Here is a 26,384-nt window from a genome sequence, read left to right as displayed (position 1 = left end):
GTTGAGCAGTGCACACCTAGAGATTGCGATACGATCTGTTCCCAACATTCCTAGAATTACGTGACCCAATATATTGCACCGTTCCTTCTATCCAGAGCTATAAACCTCTCTCCTTATTATCCTCTCCAGGAGGTAAAGTACAAATCCCTTTAACTTCAGAAAATCATTTTCTGGGTTTGGACAATGTTAGAAAAATTGATTGCTTGGCTGTGATCTGTGATCTGTGATCGATCCAAGGAGCAGGGGCTTCCTATCGCTATAGCACCACCACAGGTGAAGTCAGGTATTACACAGTTCCTATAGCACTCACTGGGCTGTTCATGTAATGCATAGACTTGTCGGGTCCTCCAGCGAGACGTTCCTTATACCTGCTCTCCGCAGATTTATTTTGGGCTAAGTTTTCTTAACCCTTTAAATAAAATTGTTCATATTCTTTTAGCTGACTTTATTTTCCTGCCGTCTATTCCAGCTCTCTCTGACGTGCAGGGATCCATGTCGCCATAACGTGCCCACCATTGGGAGGTATGAAAGAGTCCTCACATTGTACAAGTAGTTCAGTCCTGTCTATGGAGAGTGTTTTACAAGACGTATTCGGTGTTCGTCAGGGGTTGCTTTCACTGTGTATTTTTAACGCTTTCAGGGTCTCAAGGATTTGTGTGAGCGCCGGTTTCATCTTGGAGTCCTTACTCAGTGCTTGCACCTTGTCTTGTAATACACTTAGTTGGTTGTGCAGGTTGGCGTTATCGGCCGCCAGCTGCGAGTTGGTGCAGTGCAGTCCCGTGTTCTCCATCAATAGATGATTCCTCTCCTGCAACCAAATACCAAGGACATGTAAGATAGTCATTGTACTTGGCACGAGAGGGGATGGCGGTATACAGATCAGCCATAACATTAAAATTCAAGCCCATGCAGGTCACACCTCACATCTTATAGGGCTTTCTCTTGGCGCCAGATACTACAGGGCACCTTCACAGGTTTTGTAGTGCTCACGTCCGGACCGGTCAGAGCCGTTTTGCTGCAGCAGGTGGTTTTAAACTTATGGCTGATGCATTTCGCTGACTATTCCTTACATATCATGTCCTCACCTCTTCCAGGTCTTTTAGCTTCTTCAGTAAAGTGTCCGACCTCTTGCAGCCGTCCCCACACTGACATTTCACCTGATCAGGATCTGCCGCTACAGGCCCCTGCGGCTCATACGCTTTTTGTCCCTGACCGCTTCTCTCCACGCTTTTCTGACTCGTCGGCCAGTTCTCGATGACCTCCTTGTGCAATCCTATAGAAGAAACCGCAAAGTAACCAGCCAAGATGTCAGAATCCAGATCTGGAGCAGAAGGCTCATTTCATTATTGATGACGCCATTATTCAGTGGGGGACGTTGTGGATCTTCGCTATTTGGGACCTCCCACTATTTCAACTTAATTTGCTTAAAATGGGTTTTCTTTGGAATGAAGAAGATTGGAGGGTCTTGGACAACCTAAATGTCAGATCTTCCAGGAATACCCAACCTTCCTCTAATGCAGGGGTAGGGAATAGAGATGAGCGAACACTGTTCGGATCAGCCGATCCGAACAGCACGCTCCCTTAGAAATGAATGGAAGCACCTGGCACGCTGACTCTGCCAGCAGCCGGCCGGCATCACAGGTGCTTCCATTCATTTCTATGGGAGCGTGCTGTTCGGATCGGCTGATCCGAACAGTGTTCGCTCATCTCTAGTAGGGAACCTTCGGCTCTATAGCTGCTGTGAAACTACAACTCCCAGCATGCTCCATTCACTTCCATGGGAGTTCCAAGAACAGCAGAGCGAGTATGCATGCTGGGGGTTGTAGTCTTGCAACAGCTGGAGAGCCGTATGTTCCCTACCCCTGATATGCATGACGTGATTGTGACAGAACGGACTTACCTGCAGATACGTAGCCTTGCTTGGCCACACTCCAAATCTGCAAAAGAAGAGATGAAATCAGCTACAGAAATGGTGCAACTAGTAAGGAGACCTATATGTCACCCTATTGGTCATATACAGCCAATAGTCTGGGGCTGACACATTAACTCCCATTAGATGAGCTGTGACATCATCTATTGTCAGTAGTGATGTCATGATGACTCGGTGGTGTTATCTATACAGGTGTTATCTTCTATTGTAATCCTGCTGCAAAAACAAAACCTACAGAATTGGTAAGTGTCGATCTATTATTAGGCTTAGTGGCCAGAGTGAAACCCAATACTTGTCTATAAATTAGAACATGCAAAATTATAAATCTTCCTAAATTATCTATAACATAAAAACTCGGTTTAAAAAGTAGGTGAATGTTTGCTGGCACGTTCCTGATCCCGTAGGGATATCCTACAAGGAGTATACTGCTCTGAGGCAGTACATAGTACGCCGCTATAGCGTGTCACAAGTGTTTGTCATCCCTGTCGCTGTGACAATACTGACTTAGTCACTTCAGCAGAAATGTAACCACAGGCCGCGTCATATCCTGACTCTTAAGACATTGGGTGTATGCAAAGAAAAATCCAAGCACACAAGGGAAAAGGCGCCGGGTTCTGCATTGGGGCCGTATAATTCAATAGTGGTTGTGGCTTTAGATTTCCAGAATCTTTGTTGTTTTGTTTGTAAACCTAATACTTGTCTATAAACCAAATAATAATATTAGAATAGAAATCTGGAATACTGATGGCGTCTCATCAATACAAGACCAGATCTGACACCCGGGACCACCAAAGACCACCTCAATGTTCAGGTGAGGACAGCGCCGTATAGTGGCTCTGCTTGGTATTGCAGCTCAGCCCCATTCACTTGAATAGGACTGAGCTGAACCTGTAGCATGTGACTGATGAACATGATGTCATTGGAACAGAAAGGCACAACAAAGCCTCAGAAATCTCATATTGAACACGTATCCTAAGGAAAGTCTTTCCATGTTTAAGTCCCCTAAGAGGATGGTAAATAACCAATATAGACAATAGGCGGCCCCACTACTAAATACATGTAATAAGAAGAAGGGTTCTTACACAATTGGCACACAGTGGGGTTTCCTTCAGACGTATCTCCACCAGACTTTGCAAAAAAGGAAGTCCCAGCCTCGAGCAGACCTGACTGGCTTTCATGAAATATGACGTCATCTCCTGATGGGTGACCGGGCCCTCTCTAGGAAGACATTACAAGATGTGTCATATACATAGATAGTGCCATACAATGCTCCTCGGCTCAGGGACTAGATCTTATATATTAGTTTCTTACCTACAGGTTGTCACCAGAACATGACACTTAAAGGGGTCATCCGGTTTACTAAATCTATTAATATCCTCAATTTATAAAGGAATCCCCTACTTGTAGAGATAACCCCCTTCTTACAAGGGTCCCTCGATAATAGAGAGATCACAAGCAAAGTGTTCACACCAGTCAGCAGCGATCTGTCTTGAATCCTGGCGTTCAGTTTCCCAGCAGCGCCACCACAGGGGAGATGAAGTATTACAGTACATATTGTCCATTCACATCAATTGACAGGTTAATAGTCACTCTTTGTAACCAAGACAACAAATCACTTAAATCAATCTTGAGCAAACCCCTTTAAGAGGATCTTTTGCCACTTGCCGCTCTTTGCGTCCTTCAATAGGTGCCGCTGCAGTGATTATGATGCATAGTTGGGATTTTTTCTGTAGCCCCTGCAGTTCCTGAGCAGTCATTACTGTTTGTTTCTGCACATCTAGGCTCTCTAGTGTCAGGGGGGCGGTCCCAGGCTGGAGTAGACCACCCACTTGACAGTCGGGAGTGTAATGGATGCAGAGATGGAATAGTGAGGGCTAGAGAAATAATTCCAATCGCCCCGGAATTATTGGAACAACACCTATGGAAGGATGCAAAGAGGAGGAGGTGGTGAAGGGTCCCTTTAAGTCATTTAACCGCGCCCCGATACACACCTGTCCTTTTCCAGAATGTGACAAGAGAAGGGCAGACTGGAAACCACTTTTTCAAAGTCTTCCCGGGATATGAAGCCTCGCTGATCGGGATCATAGAACTGGAAAACCGACTAGAAGAGAAGAAGTGGAGGTTAGCTGGGGCACACAACCATACAACGAAGTCTAATGTGACTTCTGGTCATCCATGATCTTGGCATTAGCACAAACACAACGCAGCTTGGACATTACCAGGGCTCATAGGGGATTTTTGTGTACTCCTATAGAGCAACCTCTTCACCCTGGTCAGAATACATGGCCCCCTGGTCACTCATGGCACTACTGTAACCAGCATGGGCAGATTTTTAGAAATTTTTATATGTAGGTAAAATTATTTTGCATGCGACTCCCCGGTATTCACAGACAATTTATAGAATAATGTATGAGAATTTATTATCTGGTTGATATGCGTCAACGTGTGAAATATTCAACATGGCTAATACATAACATGTAACCCCTATAGCTGCAGCCCCGTGTATAGTGTATGTGCGAACACATGTGAGTGGCAGGAATGGTTAACACGCTGAGCAGGAAGTTGTGGTCAGGAAGTGAACGTGTGTCCGTGATCTCTGACTGACGGCGTCAATTATTTGTTCCACTTATAGGTAAGAGCCGAATGGCGCTCAGAACCTGAATATCACGTAGGACCGTAGATAATCCCAGTGTAGATTTTTGGGGAATAGAATGGCGTAACCTTAGTGCATAGGTGTGCAACATTAGCAATTCTGGCAAATATGGGCAAGTCCTATCCCAAAAGGGTTGGGGGTTACTGGAATAACAGCTAATAGGGGCGTTCTGGTGTGGTTTGGCCCTTTTGTTTCATCTCATTCACTTCTACAGAAGAAGTTTAGAGCAGCGCCACTTGTTTGATTCTGGCCCTGGTGGTTGGCAAAAATCTGCCACCATATAGATTACATAGCTATAGGCCTATGCTTCCAGCACCCAATACACATGCATACTCGGCCAACGTACATAAGAATGCAGAACGCGACCCATCTGTGACCAGACTCCTCTAGTGACAGGAGATTTCCCATTGGACGTGACATTCAACTGCCCAAAGCTTGTTTTGCCCAATATCCGCCATCACGGGAGATTCGAGAAGCCCCCTACCCATTAGACGGTGGTGACCATGGGGTACTGCAGCTGGATAGGACTTCATTGTGAAACTAAAATTATACAAACCTGACAAAAAATTGCAATGTAAATGACAGTTTTCTGGTCTAGAGTCGGACTGCTTCATATTCCTGGACCGTGATCACATTGGGATTATTTTACAATCCGGACAATGTAACTTTTTACTTTTTGTTTTATTAAGTAGACGATCACTCGTGTTACTGAAAAGTGACTGAATATTAAACCAGCAGAGTCATTTCAGTACATGGCTAACACATATGTGACTAATGTCTGTATATCTTCTCATCTACAGCTCAGAGGGGCTCGCCCAGGATACAGAAAAGCAGATCTGTGGTTCTCTATCAATCATTGAAACATAGACATGTCTACGGGAAGGTTTTGTGGAGCATCTAAGCCAGGCTTCGAATGTGGTACCTAGGTTGGATTACAATGTGGCATCTAGGTCAGGTTAGAACGTGGCACCTAGGTCAGGTGAGAATGAGGCATGTAGGTCAGGTGAGAATGTGGCACCTAGATCAGATTAGAACGTGGCATCTAGATTAGGTTAGAACGTGGCACCTAGGTCAGGTGAGAATGAGGCATGTAGGTCAGGTGAGAATGTGGCATCTAGGTCAGATTAGAACGTGGCATCTAGATTAGGTTAGAACGTGGCACCTAGGTCAGGTGAGAATGAGGCATGTAGGTCAGGTGAGAATGTGGCATCTAGGTCAGATTAGAACGTGGCATCTAAGCCAGGTTAGAATGTGGCACCTAGATCAGATTAGAACGTGGCATCTAGATTAGGTTAGAACGTGGCACCTAGGTCAGATTAGAATGTAGCATCTAGGACAGGTTTCAAAGTCTTAGTTATATATCAGGACATACAAGACTTGTAAAGGTATCAGCAAACCAGCCCTTGATTCAGACTCCAAAATATATAGAGAACAGTCCAAAGGATTTCAGTTAGCCATGTGGTTTACTCATCCATGCAATGTGACATTTCTGCATGATCCATCCTTTGTGAGTCCTTAAGTAGCGGTAAAGTAAAATAAACCTACTCTGGTGCTGCTTCCTCCCCCATCTTCATTGAATGGACCCTACGTCTACTGTAACCCATTGTAGACAAGTAGCCACACAAAGTCGTATCGGTAAGAATATTGTGCCGGGAGCGGCTGTCATTTGATAGTTGTTTCATTCTATGGGGTGTCCAAAATTTAGCAGAAATTGTTACTGACCTGATATGTTGTATAGGCTTAAATAAGTAGGACTGAGTCTAACCAGATGTCAGCTATTTTTCTAGCCTCTCCCATATACCTATGGCTGGTTGGTTTGAGTAAACCATTGTCAGAAAACTCAGAACCAAAGTATTAGGCATACTGAAATCCAATACCCTGATTCTTCCTGCCACTTCTGCCGTCAGAGAAAACTCAAGACTCTTTCACACCGTTGTATGACTGGCTCATCCCACCGAAATGACCATGTTTGACAATCTATCACCTATGTCAGCTTGTAGTCCATCACTTCTGAGGAAGCTTACCTTCACCATCTGCTCTACATTGTGGCTGAGACTCTCCGGATCCAGTTGTAAAGATTCTCCCGGGGTCCAGTCTGGAATCTCTTCTGGTGGTTTAACTGGAGTGGTGGACTAATGGGATAAGAAGAATCAAGATATGAAGAGCCTTTTGTCATGAACTTATTTCTGCTGTAGTGTTATAATGTTAAGGGAATGTTTAGAGTCAGCACCGATGTAACAGAGTAGACGTCAATGAACTCCAAAGATTTCATGGTGCCGCTCATCACTATTATCTTAAAAGCTCAATAGACACCAAATTTTGGATTTTCACGTAGAATGGTGAAGACCATGAAAACCCACCTGCATTTTGTCAGCTATAGTTGGTGCAGCCCATCCTGTGCATCTGATCTAGAGACCATACAAGAACCCCTATACCAGGAAGCCAGATTTCTTCCAACATACACAACTTAGTCGTGACTGTCTAGACAGACTAGTCTTGGTCCACTAAATGCCCATATGGCAAGCGAAGTAACCAAGCTCATAATACTAAAGCTGCAAGCACAGCATTCGGCAATATTCTTACCACTAATTTGGGACTGCGGGGCTCCCGGGTGTAGGATAAGGAGTAAATCTCATCTTCCGTATAAAACGTGTCCAGTGATGACTATAAAGAAAAGATTAAACCTGTAAACATTTGGCCAGAAAAATATATGAAATGACCGTAAACAGTAAAACTTCAGCAAAATTGCACTTATAATGGTCTTCTAGAGTGGTGGTCCTATGTACAAAGTGGTGCAACATGTCAGGCAGTGGTAGGTAACCTTAGTGAGGTGGAGATGTACTGATACAACTTCAGAGGGTCTTGAGATCCACGTGGCACAGAGTGATGTGAGTTATAGATCTAAGTTACTGGAGGATGGAGGTTCCTTGTGAGTTCCTGAGCTCAAGTCCAAACCACGTCGTCTTGTCCTACCCAGTGTGCTTACTATTGACCTACTTGGCCATGTCTTGTCCAGATAATCTTATCTAGTATCATCTGCGATATCAGGTCTTTAATTACTTTCTCCTCATTTACGGTTCTATGACCATTGACTCCCATAACAGAAGAGCACTGGTTTATGTTCCGTCAAGAACCTCACCAGCTACGTACCAGTAGGCATCAAACATCAGGATGACCTGGTCTTCTTCTATGCCTTAAATGAATGGACATGTTCCTCCACACACTTAGATTTTGTTTCCCCTTTGTCTTTTCATTAACCTCCATCTTTCCCATAGGCGTCAACATCTCCGACATAATCTTGCTCTTACTCTGAGTTCTCTTTGTTCCCTAATCTGGTCGTTGGCTCATCCTGGTTTAGCACATGCTTGTGTCTCTTCCATCTTGTAAGGGGGTCCTTCAAAAATAGTACCTATACAATGTACCCATGAGTTCCACAACCCAGGTGCAATCTATAGTGATGTGTCAACCATATGGCATCCACAAATTCTGATTCCTCTGTATCGGAGGACATCAAAGAGTTGTGAGACAAGAGGAACATCTCATTTCCACCAAAAATACTCTCACATGGAGCCAATGGGAGATCTTATAGAATAGCTTAAGAAAGTCATCATTGTTGGTTCTGGGACATCCACTAAAATAACCTCACTAAAGCTTGTGAGCCCCTACACTATATCTGCGACAACTTCCATCCTACACCAACTACGTGCCATATATGTCTTCTTACGTGGTAGATTGGCTTCTGGGTCCCTTCAGGTGACAGGACTTGTATACAACTGCTATATCTGCACCACCTATAGCTCTACCCCGGTCTAAGTTACTTGTTTCTGGTTATGTATATTAGTACAGCACGCTCAGGGGGGTAACATTTGGGACCTACTCACCGTAAGCAGCAGTATCACGTCCTTGTTGGCTTTGAATGGCGGACTGGCCTTCTGCAGCTGACGTAACTCCAGGATATGTTGGTAGAGACTCTGCAGTTTGCTGACATTGATTTTCTTATTTTCCAAATAATCGGGGAGGGCCTCATTAAGTGAAACCAAGTCCTTTAGCTGCACCCCAAGAATGGGAATTTTAAAGCCCCCACATTCATTATATACCCTCCGATAGGTACTGTAGTTACTGCTCGAAGATAGGAGCTCCGTCATCTCACTGAGGGTCTGTGAGGAGAGACAAGAGAGGAACCATAAGTACAAAAACCCGACCACAACAAGGACATCATGGCTGGTTATCAGGAGGACACTACATGTATGAGAAGATAACCCGACCACAATAAGGACATCATGGCTGGTTATCAGGAGAGGACACTACATGTATGAGAAGATAACCTGACCACAATAAGGACATCATGGCTGGTTATCAGGAGGACACTACATGTATGAGAAGATAACCTGACCACAATAAGGACATCATGGCTGGATATCAGGAGGAGACACTACATGTATGAGAAGATAACCTGACCACAATAAGGACATCATGGCTGGTTATCAGGAGGACACTACATGTATGAGAAGATGACCCGACCACAATAAGGACATCATGGCTGGTTATCTGGAGGACACTACATGTATGAGAAGATAACCTGACCACAATAAGGACATCATGGCTGGTTATCAGGAGGACACTACATGTATGAGAAGATAACCCGACCACAATAAGGACATCATGGCTGGTTATCAGGAGGGGACACTACATGTATGAGAAGATAACCCGACCACAATAAGGACATCATGGCTGGTTATCAGGAGGACACTACATGTATGAGAAGATAACCTGACCACAATAAGGACATCATGGCTGGTTATCAGGAGGACACTACATGTATGAGAAGATAACCTGACCACAATAAGGACATCATGGCTGGTTATCAGGAGGACACTACATGTATGAGAAGATAACCTGACCACAATAAGGACATCATGGCTGGTTATCAGGAGGACACTACATGTATGAGAAGATAACCCGACCACAATAAGGACATCATGGCTGGTTATCAGCAGGGACACTACATGTATGAGAAGATAACCTGACCACAATAAGGACATCATGGCTGGTTATCAGGAGGAGACACTACATGTATGAGAAGATAACCTGACCACAATAAGGACATCATGGCTGGTTATCAGGAGGACACTACATGTATGAGAAGATAACCTGACCACAATAAGGACATCATGGCTGGTTATCAGGAGGACACTACATGTATGAGAAGATAACCTGACCACAATAAGGACATCATGGCTGGTTATCAGGAGGACACTACATGTATGAGACGACAACCTGACCACAATAAGGACATCATGGCTGGTTATCAGGAGGACACTACATGTATGAGACGACAACCTGACCACAATAAGGACATCATGGCTGGTTATCCTTTTCCCTAAGGCTATGTTCACACAATGGAATTTGGAGAAGAATTAGGCACTCTTCCACCTCTCCAAAATCCGGCCCAGTGTAACCTATGTTGGAAAGTTAAAGGAGAGCTCCACTTTCCATTGCAGGTTTGCAGTTAGACTTAGATTTTCCAAAGTGTCTGAAAATCTACTTTTGGTCTAATGTAACCCATCACCACTAGAGATGAGCGAATAGTATTCGAAACTCTAGTTTCGAATACCTCGCTCCATAGGAATGAATGGTAGCGGCCGGCGCTTAACCCCTTGCTGTTCGCCCGCTCCCATTCATTCCTATCGGAGCGAGGTATTCGAAACTATGTTTCAAATACTATTCGAATCAACTCTCTTCACCACTTAGTTGGCTCGGTTTCAATGGTTGAAATTTCTGCATTACCAAAAATTCTACATATTCCCAATGTGGGGTCTTCGCCGTACTCATCTCCAGATGGCGCGATATAGAAATGATACCGGTTGTATCTTCAAATTTAGGAAGACGGCACTTACCATGGACTAACGTCAAATATCCTATAAATTCTCAGTGAATAAGATTTCAGGTTGTTACAAAAATTCCTCGAGACTATTTTTGTTTTAACCCCTTCACAGACCGCTCGGCACCTTCCTCCATACTGAACCCATAAGCGCGACTTTATCCCATGTGCTGACAAGCCTCACCCTGACATTGGCCTTACGTCTTATAAGATAGGGTAAGTGATTAGAGATGAGCGAACACTGTTCGGATCAGCCGTTCCGAACAGCACGCTCCCATAGAAATGAATGGAAGCACCTGGCACGGCGACTGGCTGCCGGCAAAGTCAGCGTCACAGGTGCTTCCATTCATATGGGAGCGTGCTGTTCGGAACGGCTGATCCGAACAGTGTTCGCTCATCTCTATCAGTGATATAAAACATTCATTTCAGTAACGACCAGCGATTGTTTCGAATTCCTTGACATGACGTTGCCTGAACGAAGGGTTAAACCAATAATAAGTCTTGTAGAAATCACCTTTGTGTGTTCTTGTGCTAAGGCGTTGTGGTGAGTTTCTTAGAATGAGTGATGGTGACGGCTCCCCGAGTCTCAGAAATGTCGATGTGTTTCAGTAAGAACGCAACTCCTGTCCTGACACATATTCACGGCCGTGACTTCTTCTTACTGATTCTGACCTTTTCTTAAGTTCTTAAGGATAGTTCTTATAAATACTACCTAGATTTGCCCTATTTTTTTGTCCAACACGACCTTTTCTTAAGTTATCAACCTCAATACACTCTCCTGCCTGAGACCTTGATCGTTAAAGGGTTAATTACTATCCATATTATATCACCTATATGTGCACCAAACTGTGACCTTCACACATATACAGTCCTATGAAAAAGTTTGGGCACCCCTATTAATCTTAATCATTTTTAGTTCTAAATATTTTGGTATTTGCAGCAGCCATTTCAGTTTGATATATCTAATAACTGATGGACACAGTAATATTTCAGGATTGAAATGAGGTTTATTGTACTAACAGAAAATGTGCAATATGCATTAAACCAAAATTTGACCGGTGCAAAAGTATGGGCACCTCAACAGAAAAGTGACATTAATATTTAGTAGATCCTCCTTTTGCAAAGATAACAGCCTCTAGTCGCTTCCTGTAGCTTTTAATCAGTTCCTGGATCCTGGATAAAGGTATTTTGGACAAACAATTCAAGTTCAGTTAAGTTAGATGGTCGCCGAGCATGGACAGCCCGCTTCAGATCATCCCACAGATGTTCAATGATATTCAGGTCTGGGGACTGGGTGGCCATTCCAGAACATTGTAATTGTTCCTCTGCATGAATGCCTGAGGATTTGGAGCGGTGTTTTGGATCATTGTCTTGCTGAAATATCCATCCCCGGCGTAACTTCAACTTCGTCACTGATTCTTGAACATTATTCTCAAGAATCTGCTGATACTGAGTGGAATCCATGCGACCCTCAACTTTAACAAGATTCCCGATGCCGGCATTGGCCACACAGCCCCAAAGCATGATGGAACCTCCACCAAATTTTACAGTGGGTAGCAAGTGTTTTTCTTGGAATGCTGTTTCTTTTTGGACGCCATGCATAACGCCTTTTTTTATAACCAAACAACTCAATTTTTGTTTCCAAAATGAAGCTGCCTTGTCCAAATGTGCTTTTTCATACCTCAGGCGACTCTATTTGTGGCGTACGTGCAGAAACGGCTTCTTTCTCATCACTCTCCCATACAGCTTCTATTTGTGCAAAGTGCGCTGTATAGTTGACCGATGCACAGTGACACCATCTGCAGCAAGATGATGCTGCAGCTCTTTGGAGGTGTCTGTGGATTGTCCTTGACTGTTCTCACCATTCTTCTTCTCTGCCTTTCTGATATTTTTCTTGGCCTGCCACTTCTGGGCTTAACAAGAACTGTCCCTGTGGTCTTCCATTTCCTTACTATGTTCCTCACAGTGGAAACTGACAGGTTAAATCTCTGAGACAACTTTTTGTATCCTTCCCCTGAACAACTATGTTGAACAATCTTTGTTTTCAGATCATTTGAGAGCGGGCTGTCCATGCTCGGCGACCATCAAACTTAACTGAACTTGAATTGTTTTGTAGAAAGAAATGGTCCAAAATACCTTTATCCAGGATCCAGGAACTGATTAAAAGCTACAGGAAGCGACTAGAGGCTGTTATCTTTGCAAAAGGAGGATCTACTAAATATTAATGTCACTTTTCTGTTGAGGTGCCCATATTTTTGCACCGGTCAAATTTTGGTTTAATGCATATTGCGCATTTTCTGTTAGTACAATAAACCTCATTTCAATCCTGAAATATTACTGTGTCCATCAGTTATTAGATATATCAAACTGAAATGGCTGTTGCAAACACCAAAATATTTAGAACTAAAAATGATTAAGATTAATAGGGGTGCCCAAACTTTTTCATAGGACTGTATATAGGAATTCTCTGTCATTGTAACCCTGCCTGTCCTGATAATGAGATGTCTTCAGAGAAGTGATCTCTACAGAACAGGAAGTGTTAGACTATTGTGAGGCTCAGCGGTCACTGTAAGAATTGCAAGATTTCAAGATTAATATATATATCACATTTAAAGGGATGTTCCGGGACTACAGTACTGATAACATATTCTTAGGATAGAGCATTGCTATTAAATCAATCAAATCCAACACCCGGGGCCTTGCCGATCAGCAGTATGAAGAATTTGTGGCACTTGTGTGAGCTCCACTTCCTCTTCTCAGGCCTGTGACATAATATCCACGGTCACATGGCCATGCTAAACCTCGGTCCCATTCAAATGAATGGGGCTCAGCTGCAATACCAAGCAAAGCCACTATACAGAGTACGGCGCTGTGCTTGGAGGGCAGTGAAGAAGTCGCAGAAATTGGCCAAATGCAGCAAAAATATAACACTGATGAGGTTAATGTAAGCATTATGGCCTCCACTCTCTTGTTTTCCTGTATATAAGTGCCTTACATTACATTGTGGCTGCATCTGGTACTGCAGTTCAGCTGGTCACACTCGAGTCATTAGGATTGAGCTGCAGTACCGGGCACTGCCACAACTAACTATGGCACTGTGTTTAGACAAATAATAAATAGCAGGTGGTGTAAGCTGGAGTGGCGCAGTCTCTTCAGCTGATCAGTGAGGGACCCAGGTAGCAGACCCCAACCAGTCACATAGATGTCAACTATACTGATTTTATTGGGACTGTCCTAATCCTGGCAAATTTGGAAAATCCTGGCCAAAGGTGGGTGGTCCTGTTCACTTTAAGGGAAACCCAGAGCAGTTCAGGGTTGGCCCTGGGGACGGAACTTAAGCCTCCCTATTGAACCAATGTAAATTTGGTGGGTCTGCGTTCAGATACTGATGACCAGCCCCATCCTATATTGTCCCTGTACCGGGCTCCTCTGCTTTCTACCCTCCCCCTGACCAGAGGTTACCGAGATCAGATAATCCTGTCTTGTACCCTGTACAGTCACAGATGTGTTTTCTCACTCACTTTCAGCACATCGTGGGATAGGTAACTATGGGTCTCCTTCAGTCTGGAGATAGCGCTGTGACATAGTCCTCCGATCACCGCCATCAGGGTGCTGAAGTTCTGTAGTTTCCGGAGTTTCTGCAAAAGAGAGTCCAATAATAGTCAGAACTGCAGAAGCCGATGACTTGGACTCATTCTCCATCTTGCCATCGGAAACTTCCCCATCCAATGGAATATTTATGGAGGTGTCCCGAGTAATGTTGATGGAGATCAGAAGGATCAGGTACGATAAATCTTGCATGCCCAGCACTGGATAAACCAGAAGTGCCTGGAGTAGCTTATATGTCATTCAGACAACATGCATGCTCGGCCAAGCCCAGCACACATAGATATCGGGGGTTTGGGAAGATCAGCTTTTGTTCTGAGACTGAAGCTCTTTATCTTTTCCTTCCATTACAATCACATAATATATGCTCTATAAGTGGACATTTGGACCAGTGGACCTTTCACCACCTCCACCAACTCCAACTCTTTGCAACCTTCAGTAGGTGTTACTGCAATAATTCCTGAGCAATTGGAAGCCCCCACCGTTCCTGAGCATTAACTTCTGTTAGTTTCAGATACGAGTCAATGGAGTGACACCTGTTGAAGGATGCGAAGAGTAGACCTGGTGGAGGTGGTGAAATGAATAAATCATTGGCACGCCTACAATATACAGAACTATGACCTATCATGGAAGCCTAGTCTATTGCAAGGTGGATTTCCATCATACAAAGTGATGACATATGGCCGAATTTCCAACCTGATGCCACAGTCATTCCAAGCACCAGATGATGAAATATCATGTAAGAGAAGTTCTTAGGAGAATAGAACTAGAACTACCAAAGCATTGCACATCTAGGAAAGGTCTTTGTATGAGCACATGCTCCTTCCTTCTACTCATAGAGTGACCTCCATTCTTGTGGGGATCCAGGTTGGGTTGATGTTCTGCAGGCCATCAGTGTCGGTAGGACATCTGACTGTCTATGGATGTTCTTAGAGAACCCAATAGACCTCCAGCCAATTTTACCAAACTGTTACCAAGACTAAACCAGAGCTATACATAAGAAATACTACTCAAAATTTTTGTAACTTTGTAACTTCAAGAACTGAGACTTTGGAACCATCGACCTCTTTACGCATGTAGGTTATAAGTAATCCAATTCTACTAAAGACCAAGGCAAAGGCAAACCTCAACCCCACCAACCATTGAGAGTTATTCACCTTGGCAGGGCACATGAGCCACAGTTACCAGATATTGTCAGGTTTTTGTTGGCAGTCATATCTCATGTCCAATGGGACAACTGAAGTGTAAAGAAGATGGACTCACCTGTGTCACCTGAATGAACTTGGTAAACACTTCGGCCCTCTGCTGTGGAGAAGGACGGTTGAGGATCATGAGTTGGACCCATTGTGAAATACTGTTGCACAAGTTGACGGATCTCTCCAGTCGAGGAATTTCCCTTAGAGAACTTTGTAATGTATATCTCTGATAGTCTAAATGCTGAAGAAGACAACAGGATGAGTAAAGATGGACCAGATGACCACACAAAGTCAGACAAAGCTGCCCGTACACATGCATACCCGGCTCAAGCCCAGCTATTCCTTGTGACTCCTCCATATACATACCTGCTCTCCTGACTAGGCCAGACATGCAAGTGTTTTCAATAAGGAGAGGGGAATAATTGGCTGCCAGGCTCTTGTGTCCATACTGGACTTCAACAAATGGGGAAAACAAACATGCCCGATCCCCTATACCTCATACAGATTAGACACAAAAACAAACAGGACATCTGGATATAAGAACTTTGTAATATATCTTGTTGAAGGCTAATGCTTCTTTCTCTATTTACAGTCCTATGAAAAAGTTTGGGCACCCCTATTAATCTTAATCATTTTTAGTTCTAAATATTTTGGTGTTTATAACAGCCATTTCAGTTTGATATATCTAATAACTGATGGACACAGTAATATTTCAGGATTGAAATGAGGTTTATTGTACTAACAGAAAATGTGCAATATGCATTAAACCAAAATTTGACCGGTGCAAAAGTATGGGCACCTCAACAGAAAAGTGACATTAATATTTAGTAGATCCTCCTTTTGCAAAGATAACAGCCTCTAGTCGCTTCCTGTAGCTTTTAATCAGTTCCTGGATCCTGGATAAAGGTATTTTGGACAAACAATTCAAGTTCAGTTAAGTTAGATGGTCGCCGAGCATGGACAGCCCGCTTCAAATCATCCCACAGATGTTCAATGATATTCAGGTCTGGGGACTGGGTGGCCATTCCAGAACATTGTAATTGTTCCTCTGCATGAATGCCTGAGGATTTGGAGCTTCGGTGTTTTGGATCATTGTCTTGCTGAAATATCCATCCCCGGCGTAACTTCAACTTCGTCACTGATTCTTGAACATTATTCTCAAGAATCTGCTGATACTGAGTGGAATCCATGCGACCCTCAACTTTAACAAGATTCCCGATGCCGGCATTGGCCACACAGCCCCAAAGCATGATGGAACCTCCACCAAATCTTACAGTGGGTAGCATGTGTTTTTCTTGGAATGCTGTTTCTTTTTGGACGCCATGCATAACGCCTTTTTTTATAACCAAACAACTCAATCTTTGTTTCCAAAATGAAGCTGCCTTGTCCAAATGTGCTTTTTCATACCTCAGGCAACTCTGTTTGTGGCGTACGTGCAGAAACGGCTTCTTTCTCATCACTCTCCCATACAGCTTCTATTTGTGCAAAGTGCGCTGTATAGTTGACCGATGCACAGTGACACCATCTGCAGCAAGATGATGCTGCAGCTCTTTGGAGGTGTCTGTGGATTGTCCTTGACTGTTCTCACCATTCTTCTTCTCTGCCTTTCTGATATTTTTCTTGGCCTGCCACTTCTGGGCTTAACAAGAACTGTCCCTGTGCTCTTCCATGTCCTTACTATGTTCCTCACAGTGGAAACTGACAGGTTAAATCTCTGAGACAACGTTTTGTATCTTTCCCCTGAACAACTATGTTGAACAATCTTTGTTTTCAGATCATTTGAGAGCGGGCTGTCCATGTTCGGCGACCATCAAACTTAACTGAACTTGAATTGTTTTGTAGAAAGAAATGGTCCAAAATACCTTCATCCAGGATCCAGGAACTGATTAAAAGCTACAGGAAGCGACTAGAGGCTGTTATCTTTGCAAAAGGAGGATCTACTAAATATTAATGTCACTTTTCTGTTGAGGTGCCCATATTTTTGCACCAGTCAAATTTTGGTTTAATGCATATTGCGCATTTTCTGTTAGTACAATAAACCTCATTTCAATCCTGAAATATTACTGTGTCCATCAGTTATTAGATATATCAAACTGAAATGGCTGTTGCAAATACCAAAATATTTAGAACTAAAAATGATTAAGATTAATAGGGGTGCCCAAACTTTTTCATAGGACTGTATTATATTGCTCTTCTTCCCTTCCTTTACTGAGTCTGTTATGACTCATACAAATCATAGAATGGATAGAAGTCTATGGAGTCACTACTCTGTAGACTTCTTTGTTAGAAGTAACTCATGTATCCATGGAGGGGGGGGGGGGAGGAGAGATGAGTGGAAAAAGCAACCTGATAAATGGAGAAAGTAGCATTTTTCTTTAATACGATATATTACAAAGTTTCTTATATTCACTTGTCCTGTCCATGTATGAGGAGTTTTATATAACTGAAGATTCACTTTAAGTGACGTAACCTGAGAATTCTAAATTTCTATACGTTTCATCTAATATTTATTTCTTTGTTTCAGGTTTTATCCCAGTAGAAGAAACTGTGGGAAGTGTAACAAGCATTTCAGAAGTTTCGAGGAAAAATGTAATTTTTTTTTACCGAAATCCTGCAGAAACATTTAAATTCCAGGAAGCTGAGATGATCTGCAAGTTCTGAGGGCTCCAGGTGATCGAAAAGGAGCGAGACTTTCCTCTTCTTGTTGAAGCTGGGGGACTCTGGAAATGGCTTAGTGACTTCTTGGTCACAACTGTCACTGACAAAGAGGTAAGAAGAATGGTGAGTATTGGGCCAGATTGTCCATGTCCTACCTCCTCTTGCGCCAGATTTCAGCTCTAATTTACACCAGTTTCTAGTGCAAGTTATTGTAAATCTTCAACTTTTGGAGACCATCGATATCTCCTCCACCCACTAAACCTGGTCCTGACGGATCTCCTTTTTGGAAAAGTTCTGCATGGAGTGCAAAAAGTGCCAAAAAGTGCAAAAATGTGAAACTTTTATCATATAAAACTTTTGCTTTTTTGACTCCATTGAACTATTATCCCTGAAGAAGAAACATTGGCATCTTCTCTGGAATGATGTAAGTCAAATTTTTGTAGGGTAAGACCAATCGCTCATCCCGGAAGTTACACAGTAACACCTATCCGAAGAACCTGAAAGGACCTGCAGACCCCTCGGCCTCTGGCCTTTATCTTCTACAATTCTATGGTGAAATTATTTAAAGAAATTTTTATAATTGTTGCAAAAAATTTCCTATGTATGTTTACATTAAAAAAAAGGGAATCTTGGAATCCCACAATCCACACCCGTAGAGGCCAATGCAGACTGTAAGCAGCCACAATTTTGGCATTTACTGGAGTTTTCTAAGCGTTGATATTGATGGCTTATCCTTAGCATATGTAATGAGTATCTGATCATGGGGGTGCAACGCCCAGGACCCTCCCCAGTCAGTTGTTTAGGACATAGCATACAGAGGCACAAGCAGAGGGCTCTGTACACTGTCTAGTGGCTGTGTTATACTATTACAGTTCAGTTCCCACTCATTTGATTAGGAATTGAGCTGCAATAGTTGCTTTAGGCCCCAAGTAGCTAATCGGTGGGGGTGCTGGGTGTTGGACCCTGATCAATCTGATATTGATGACCTGTGCTAACAATAGTCCATCACTGTCAACTTTTAGACAAGGTGGTACCTTAGGAGTAATAAAGTTTGCCACAGTGCATTCCCTTGGTTCTACGGAGACCTTGGTGGAAGGCAGCGGGGGAGGCCTGAACTCTTGTTCCTCTGTCTCCCCTGCTGACGCTCCGACTACCAGTCATATGGCCGACTCCACTTCCCTCAATGGACCTGCAGCCTGAGTACAGCAGAGACGGTGACAAGAGTTGGTGTTGGAACAGCTTCAGGGAAGACAGAGAAGCGAGAGCTTCAGCCTCCCCAGCTGCCCTCCACCAAAGTAATAAACAGGATTATTAGTAATAAAGCTTAGCCGGGGTTTTTATTTCCCAGAACCCATCTGACTCTTTACCATTGCAGGGGATTTAGAGAGTTATCATTATCAGTTATCTTTGTCATATAAAGACCCATAATAACAAGTGAATAAGCTCAGATGTTTGGGAAAGATTGTTTTTCTTCAAATAATACAGGGAGTGCAGAGGTAGCGCCTTGTCTCTGAGTCCTTAGGCAGCACATAGACCACATAAGAAACCGCCAGTATTGTAAACGTCACATGTTAGGTGAGGGGCCCTGTCGTGGATTATGTATTGGGCCCCGGAGCTATAAGGCATTTCTGTGTTCTTACAAGCATGAGCTGTCAATACTTTGTCGGTGATCACTTGTCCTTCTTCTGTCCTTTACCACTTCCCAGAAATCACCCATCAGCTCTTCTAGTTCATTGTCCAGTCGAAACACCTCAGGATATTGATTCACCCAGAACCTAGAGATAAGAGAGGACTGAGGTCAGATCTATCAACCATTACAGAGGTTATGTAAGGGGCCAAAAGGTGACATTATTGAAAGGGAGCCTGTCATAAAAGCAAGCATCAAATGAGGCTGTAAGGAAGGAGGGAGGGGCACATGGAGGTATGGACTGGTTGGAGGCTGACTTTTTTTGAGCAATGCCAACATCCTTGGATCCAAAGGGTTAATTTGCATATTGACAAAAACCAGTGATTCTCAAGGAGAAAGCACTGTCTGATTCAGGTGACAGTAACCTATCTATCTGCAGGGCTGGGGTGATATGCTGGTTCTGGTGACAGTAACCTATCTATCTGCAGGGCTGGGGCGATATGCTGGTTCTGGTGACAGTAACATATCTATCTGCAGGACTGGGGTGATATGCTGGGTCTGGTGACAGTAACCTATCTATCTGCAGGGCTGGGGTGATATGCTGGGTCTGGTGACAGTAACCTATCTATCTGCAGGGCTGGGGTGATATGCTGGGTCTGGTGACAGTAACCTATCTATCTGCAGGGCTGGGGTGATATTCTGGGTCTGGTGACAGTAACCTATCTATCTGCAGGACTGGGGTGATATGCTGGTTCTGGTGACAGTAACCTATCTATCTGCAGGGCTGGGGTGATATGCTGGTTCTGGTGACACTAACCTATCTATCTGCAGGGCTGGGGTGATATGCAGGTTTCGGTGACAGTAACCTCTCTATCTGCGGGGCTGGGGTGATATGCTGGTTCTGGTGACAGTAACCTATCTATCTGCAGGGTTGGGGTGATATGCTGGTTCTGGTGACACCAACCTATCTATCTGCAGGGCTGGGGTGATATGCTGGTTCTGGTGACAGTAACCTATCTATCTGCAGGGCTGGGGTGATATACTGGTTCTGGTGACAGTAACCTATCTATCTGCAGGGCTGGGGTGATATACTGGTTCTGGTGACAGTAACCTATCTATCTGCAGGGCTGGGGTAATATGCTGGTTCTGGTGACAGTAACTTATCTATCTGCAGGGCTGGGGTGATATGCTGGTTCTGGTGACAGTAACCTATCTATCTGCAGGGCTGGGGTGATATGCTGGTTCTGGTGACAGTAACCTATCTATCTGCAGGGCTGGGGTGATATGCTGGTTCTGGTGACAGTAACCTATCTATCTGCAGGACTGGGGGGATATGCTGGTTCTGGTGACAGTAACCTATCTATCTGCAGGGCTGGGGTGATATGCTGGTTCTGGTGACAGTAACCTATCTATCTGCAGGGCTGGGGTGATATGCTGGTTCTGGTGACAGTAACCTATCTATCTGCAGGGCTGGGGTGATATGCTGGTTCTGGTGACAGTAACCTATCTATCTGCAGGGCTGGGGGGATATGCTGGTTCTGGTGACAGTAACCTATCTATCTGCAGGGCTGGGGTGATATACTGGTTCTGGTGACAGTAACCTATCTATCTGCAGGGCTGGGGTGATATGCTGGGTCTGGTGACAGTAACCTATCTATCTGCAGGGCTGGGGTGATATACTGGTTCTGGTGACAGTAACCTATCTATCTGCAGGGCTGGGGTGATATGCTGGGTCTGGTGACAGTAACCTATCTATCTGCAGGGCTGGGGTGATATGCTGGGTCTGGTGACAGTAACCTATCTATCTGCAGGGCTGGGGTGATATGCTGGGTCTGGTGACAGTAACCTATCTATCTGCAGGACTGGGGTGATATGCTGGGTCTGGTGACAGTAACCTATCTATCTGCAGGGCTGGGGTGATATGCTGGTTCTGGTGACAGTAACCTATCTATCTGCAGGACTGGGGTGATATGCTGGTTCTGGTGACAGTAACCTATCTATCTGCAGGGCTGGGGTGATATGCTGGTTCTGGTGACAGTAACCTATCTATCTGCAGGGCTGGGGTGATATACTGGTTCTGGTGACAGTAACCTATCTATCTGCAGGGCTGGGGTGATATGCTGGTTCTGGTGACAGTAACCTATCTATCTGCAGGGCTGGGGTGATATGCTGGTTCTGGTGACAGTAACCTATCTATCTGCAGGACTGGGGTGATATGCTGGTTCTGGTGACAGTAACCTATCTATCTGCAGGGCTGGGGTGATATGCTGGTTCTGGTGACAGTAACCTATCTATCTGCAGGGCTGGGGTGATATGCTGGTTCTGGTGACAGTAACCTATCTATCTGCAGGGCTGGGGTGATATGCTGGTTCTGGTGACAGTAACCTATCTATCTGCAGGGCTGGGGTGATATGCTGGTTCTGGTGACAGTAACCTATCTATCTGCAGGGCTGGGGTGATATGCTGGTTCTGGTGACAGTAACCTATCTATCTGCAGGGCTGGGGTGATATGCTGGTTCTGGTGACAGTAACCTATCTATCTGCAGGACTGGGGTGATATGCTGGTCTTGCAGTAGGGGGACATACCATGTTATCTGGGGTAAGACAAATGGGGCAAAGAAGGTAACATTTTTTACCTGAGGAAATGGCAGATCTGCATTTTTCTGTGGTTTTGAGCGGCTTCCCTGTAAGTAGTTGTTGGTTAAGGGTCTAAACAATGAGATATTGGGCGTAATAATAAATTCTAAAAACATCTTAGATTGTATCACAAGACAGGTAAGGATATAGTTGAAGAAGCTTCTGTGCAAATTCAGCAGATGGCACCACCCAGCTATGCATGACCAGGATCATATGGATGGTGTCTTCATTCCTCCAGAGCTTCCCATCCACATCTTGTCAAACCAAATAAAACAAGTGACATTAGTGACGCTGACACAATCCTCATTGTCCATTCTGTCTTATCTGCTATCAAGCATGGAGATTGGCGATGGCCACTGTACATGTTTTTCCAGGATGGGCCGACCATCTAATGTGTATGAAGAAATTCCAACTCTATGATGGCAGATGTCGGGGGAAGAAGGAAGGATCGACTTTCTGGAGAAACCTTCAGTCATAATACATTTCTCCTATGCCTTTAGATCCAACCAAAAGCTTCAGACACGTCATGTGTTACACTAATCTGCATAAATCTCAGCCCAGCATCAATAGCGGCTAGATTTAGGTCTGCTTGCATAAAACATAGCTGCATTGTGCATTGAGACTCAAGAGATGGAATTTTTCCAAATTTTTTTGGTTAAAATATGGGACACCCCATTGCCCCAATTATAGTCAATGGGGTCCATGAGTCTCCATTGGTGTCTGCTGTTCTGGTCCTCTAACAGACCAGAACAACGGACACCCCAGTGCTAGTGTGAACCTAGTATAAGCCAATCGCTCTTTACTTAAGGCCAGATGGAAACAAAGTATCAAGATAATACTGTCATAAACCAACCAAATAATACCACCACATATGATACAAATATTACTTGGTTTTGTATTACGGCTGAGGTCTCGATCCTTGGACCGCCACCTAGTAAGGGACACTAATCTTCTACAATATTGGCATCGAATCCAGAATTTCCCACCAATCTGAGGCGAGACAATTGGATCTTGAATATATTTCTATGTTCTTGGGAACGTTGGCTGGACAGCCAGTTGACCGGTAGATTTTGCTCTGATGGATACGGCCAACTTGAGGCACCTGCAATTATTTAAGGTTCCTTGGCTCCTCAGACGAGACCGTTTCGGATAATAAGGACAGTTTTACTTACCGAAGGACTGTATACATTTCTCCATCAGTTCTTCCAGACTGCAGCTCTTTCCCAGTTGTTCCAGTGTAACAGAGCCAAGAGCCTTGTTGATCTCGGCAGGGCTTGGACACGTCATCCTTCTCCTCCTCCGACCATGACTATGCCGACTTTTAACCGGTACAACGACTCCATTACTGATAACAGTTTGACTCGTAGACTCCAGGCGAGATTTCCTGTGAACATCACAAACCCTGAAACTTAATTTTTTTGACACTTCAGTAGGTGTCCATTAGTCACATAAGAGAGGCCACTTCTAGCAAGACAAGGCAGAAGAGTCTGAATTTTTGAGGATCTTTCTTGGACTTGTGTCGGTGACTTGGTGGCCACAGAGCAGCATAGGGCCTGATCAATATTCATCCGTGTTGTCGGGACGGAATGGACCCGGAAGCCCAATAGAAGTGAATGCATCATGGAATGAACTCTGAGTGTCGTCCTGACTACGTTTCGTTATAAACTTGTCCCCCAAATTGGATGTACACTCGGTTGTGTGCATGGGTCCTTAAAGTGATATAGTGGGTCACTCCCTGACCTGATATTGGGTTGCCCCTCTAATGATATTAATGTTGTAGGGCACCTCCATAGGGCAGATTTATATACCCTATAGGATAAATCTGAGTTTATAGAGGGGGGTCCCTGTCCCTCATTTCTTGGCCAGAGTGGACAGCACTTGCAATGAGTGTCTGGAGGACCTCCCCGATCCTGCATTATACAGACAACCTATAAATCTGAATGGACACTGTGTAATACTTCTCTCTCTCCTGTGGTGGCGCTGCAGGGAAAGTGAACACTTACTACCATGTTTTCTCATACATAATTGCTGAACGTCTCATTGCTAACAGTAGAATTTTTTTGTAATCTCCTTTGTTTTAAGGGGCTCTTTTAAAAAGTTGGGAACCCTTTTAAGAAAACACCATGGGGCAGATATACTAATAAGTTTTAGAAAGTGGAAATTTAGACTAGACATTCTTAAACTGCACCTGATTTTCCAGAGACGCGTCCATTGATTTACCTTCCAACCAAATTTTGTCAAATTCTCCAGGATTTTGCCACATTTTTGGGTGGTCAGTTTTGCATATTCGTCAGGGTTCTATTGCATTTGTATTAGTTTATCTGCCCCCGTGTTTTGCTTTTTTATACATCTTGCAGTAACTAGCAGCACGTAGGCCCCAAAGCACAATTTGTCCTACGACCCCCAACTACCACGTTGCCATCTATAACGCCAGTGATGTCCTGATGTGGCTCATGGCATTAAGCACCAGGGCTGGGTTCAGTTGCAATTTCTGCCCCTTGGCTGATGCATAGGGCTAAAGATGTCAATATATTCCTCTACCACAAGCCAAGTACCTGTGCATCCATCAAACTAGGCTACCCTTCCAAACACATTTATGGCAGTGGTGCTATAGATGTTGGAGAACCTCCATTTGGACATCAATGATAAGAAGATCGGAGGTTCTGAACCTTGCAGTGTCAGGCTGAGTTTCCTTGGCTGTGCCACCTGGAGACCCACCCTTTAACAACCCTTAGGAAATAAACCATAGTACTCTTCAAAGTTGGGTGTCTTCTGCAGGACCATTGTGTTAAATCCTGGACCCACTGGAAGATCCTCTGGTACTCTTGTGGGCCAGTCCCTTGGCAAACAACTCGACTACTTCCATATTTTCCACAGAGCATAGTGGAGACTAACTCATATTCATGGCTGACTTTCCTCTATAAACACGAGACCCAAGACCTACATTTTTAGGATCAGCGTTGATGTCCCTTACAGATCATACATTTATGGTATAGCCTATCAATATACCACATGGGATGGAAAGAGTCATCTATAGGCCAAAGCTGGTAGAACTTTGGCATGTCAGACTGAACCACCAGAGGATTCCCTTGATGGTTCCCAGTTCTGAAAAAATAATAGGACCAGCTACAACAAATCCAAAGAGGTTCAGAAAGAAACAAACCCGTAACCACCTAAGAATGGAGAAGATCATTTGCCAGGAGACTCTGTCACAGCGAGCTCCAGGTGGTCCAGGAGGACACAACTCTTTGGAGCTAATCCCTGGACCCTCTAAGGACTTTATGGGGCATTTTAACTAATAAATACATCCAGGTCATATTATGGAGAGGTTTTCATTCTGTAACATAGATCCATGGGGCATCTGTGTATCGCTGTAGAAGGTCCATACAAATACTCATGCAGTAGAGGATTAGAGGACCATCCTAAGCTTTTTCCCAAGCTCTCCTACCTTTTCCTACCTTTCCATTTCCACTATCCCCAGTCCACTAAGCCTCTGACCCGGTGGGTTCTGTCCGTACCTATGGCCTCCTGCCCTTGTCTATCACAATCCATCCCCCAGCACAATGCACTCTGCACCAAAAAAGCAGAAATCGCACTAAATCAGGAACTGAGGTCTCCGTCAGTTGGGGTTGGTGGGTTTCTCACGGTCCTTAAAAATCTACAAATGTGAGCCCTGAACAACATGCTAAAGGTTCACATCCATGAAGGTGCGTGATCTCCTGGAGAAGCCAAGACTGGGAGTCTACATCTCCAGGAGTCTCACCACAAATGGAAACACAATCTCCTCACCTTTTGCTGTCCTTGCGATTCATGTTGATGGAAGGCTGTGAGGATGAATGGTGGGGCCACTGCTTGGGGTCTGGAGGTGTCTTTGCTTAGAGTTCTTGCTCTTCGGACCCCCAAGTCATTACACAGAAGGGATGGGACGGTCTCTGACAGGGGAGTGTCTTGTCAGTAATGCAGTCTGACAAAGAGGAACTGTGTAAGTGTGTCAATGTTACGAGGCGAGGATTCAGCGAGCTTTCATACCACGATTAACCATAGACTTACGAAACACAACACATAGCTCGCGTCTAGAGCCTTTAACCCTATCCTGAACAGGCTGCTACAGGTCAAGACATCTTGGGGTTCTCCAGCTGTTGTACCCTCAAATAGAGACTATAGTCGTGGACGCGGTCTACTGCTTCTTTATGTGG

The 26,384-nt window shown here is 44.2% G+C and overlaps 1 protein-coding gene across 1 annotated transcript; it reads right to left on the bottom strand.

Moving 5' to 3' along the window:
* Positions 1 to 598: 598 nt before the first annotated feature.
* RASGRP4 (RAS guanyl releasing protein 4) lies at positions 599 to 26,089 on the bottom strand. Its single transcript, XM_075260494.1, has 16 exons — positions 25,978 to 26,089; positions 23,361 to 23,572; positions 22,337 to 22,442; positions 22,188 to 22,241; positions 19,565 to 19,699; positions 17,871 to 18,018; positions 15,334 to 15,507; positions 13,986 to 14,102; positions 8,465 to 8,740; positions 7,167 to 7,247; positions 6,608 to 6,715; positions 3,922 to 4,031; positions 3,013 to 3,148; positions 1,901 to 1,937; positions 1,086 to 1,273; positions 599 to 808 (listed from the first exon to the last, which is right to left on the bottom strand). The coding sequence occupies exons 1-16, from the start codon at positions 25,998 to 26,000 to the stop codon at positions 602 to 604; spliced, it is 2,112 nt and encodes a 703-aa protein (XP_075116595.1). The 5' UTR covers positions 26,001 to 26,089; the 3' UTR covers positions 599 to 601.
* Between the last annotated feature and the right edge of the window lie 295 nt (positions 26,090 to 26,384).

The sequence above is a fragment of the Leptodactylus fuscus genome, chromosome 11, assembly GCF_031893055.1.
Source record: "Leptodactylus fuscus isolate aLepFus1 chromosome 11, aLepFus1.hap2, whole genome shotgun sequence".
Taxonomy (NCBI): domain Eukaryota; kingdom Metazoa; phylum Chordata; class Amphibia; order Anura; family Leptodactylidae; genus Leptodactylus; species Leptodactylus fuscus.
The sequence above is the reverse complement of the archived record's forward strand: the minus strand, read 5'-3'. Positions and strand labels throughout refer to the sequence as shown.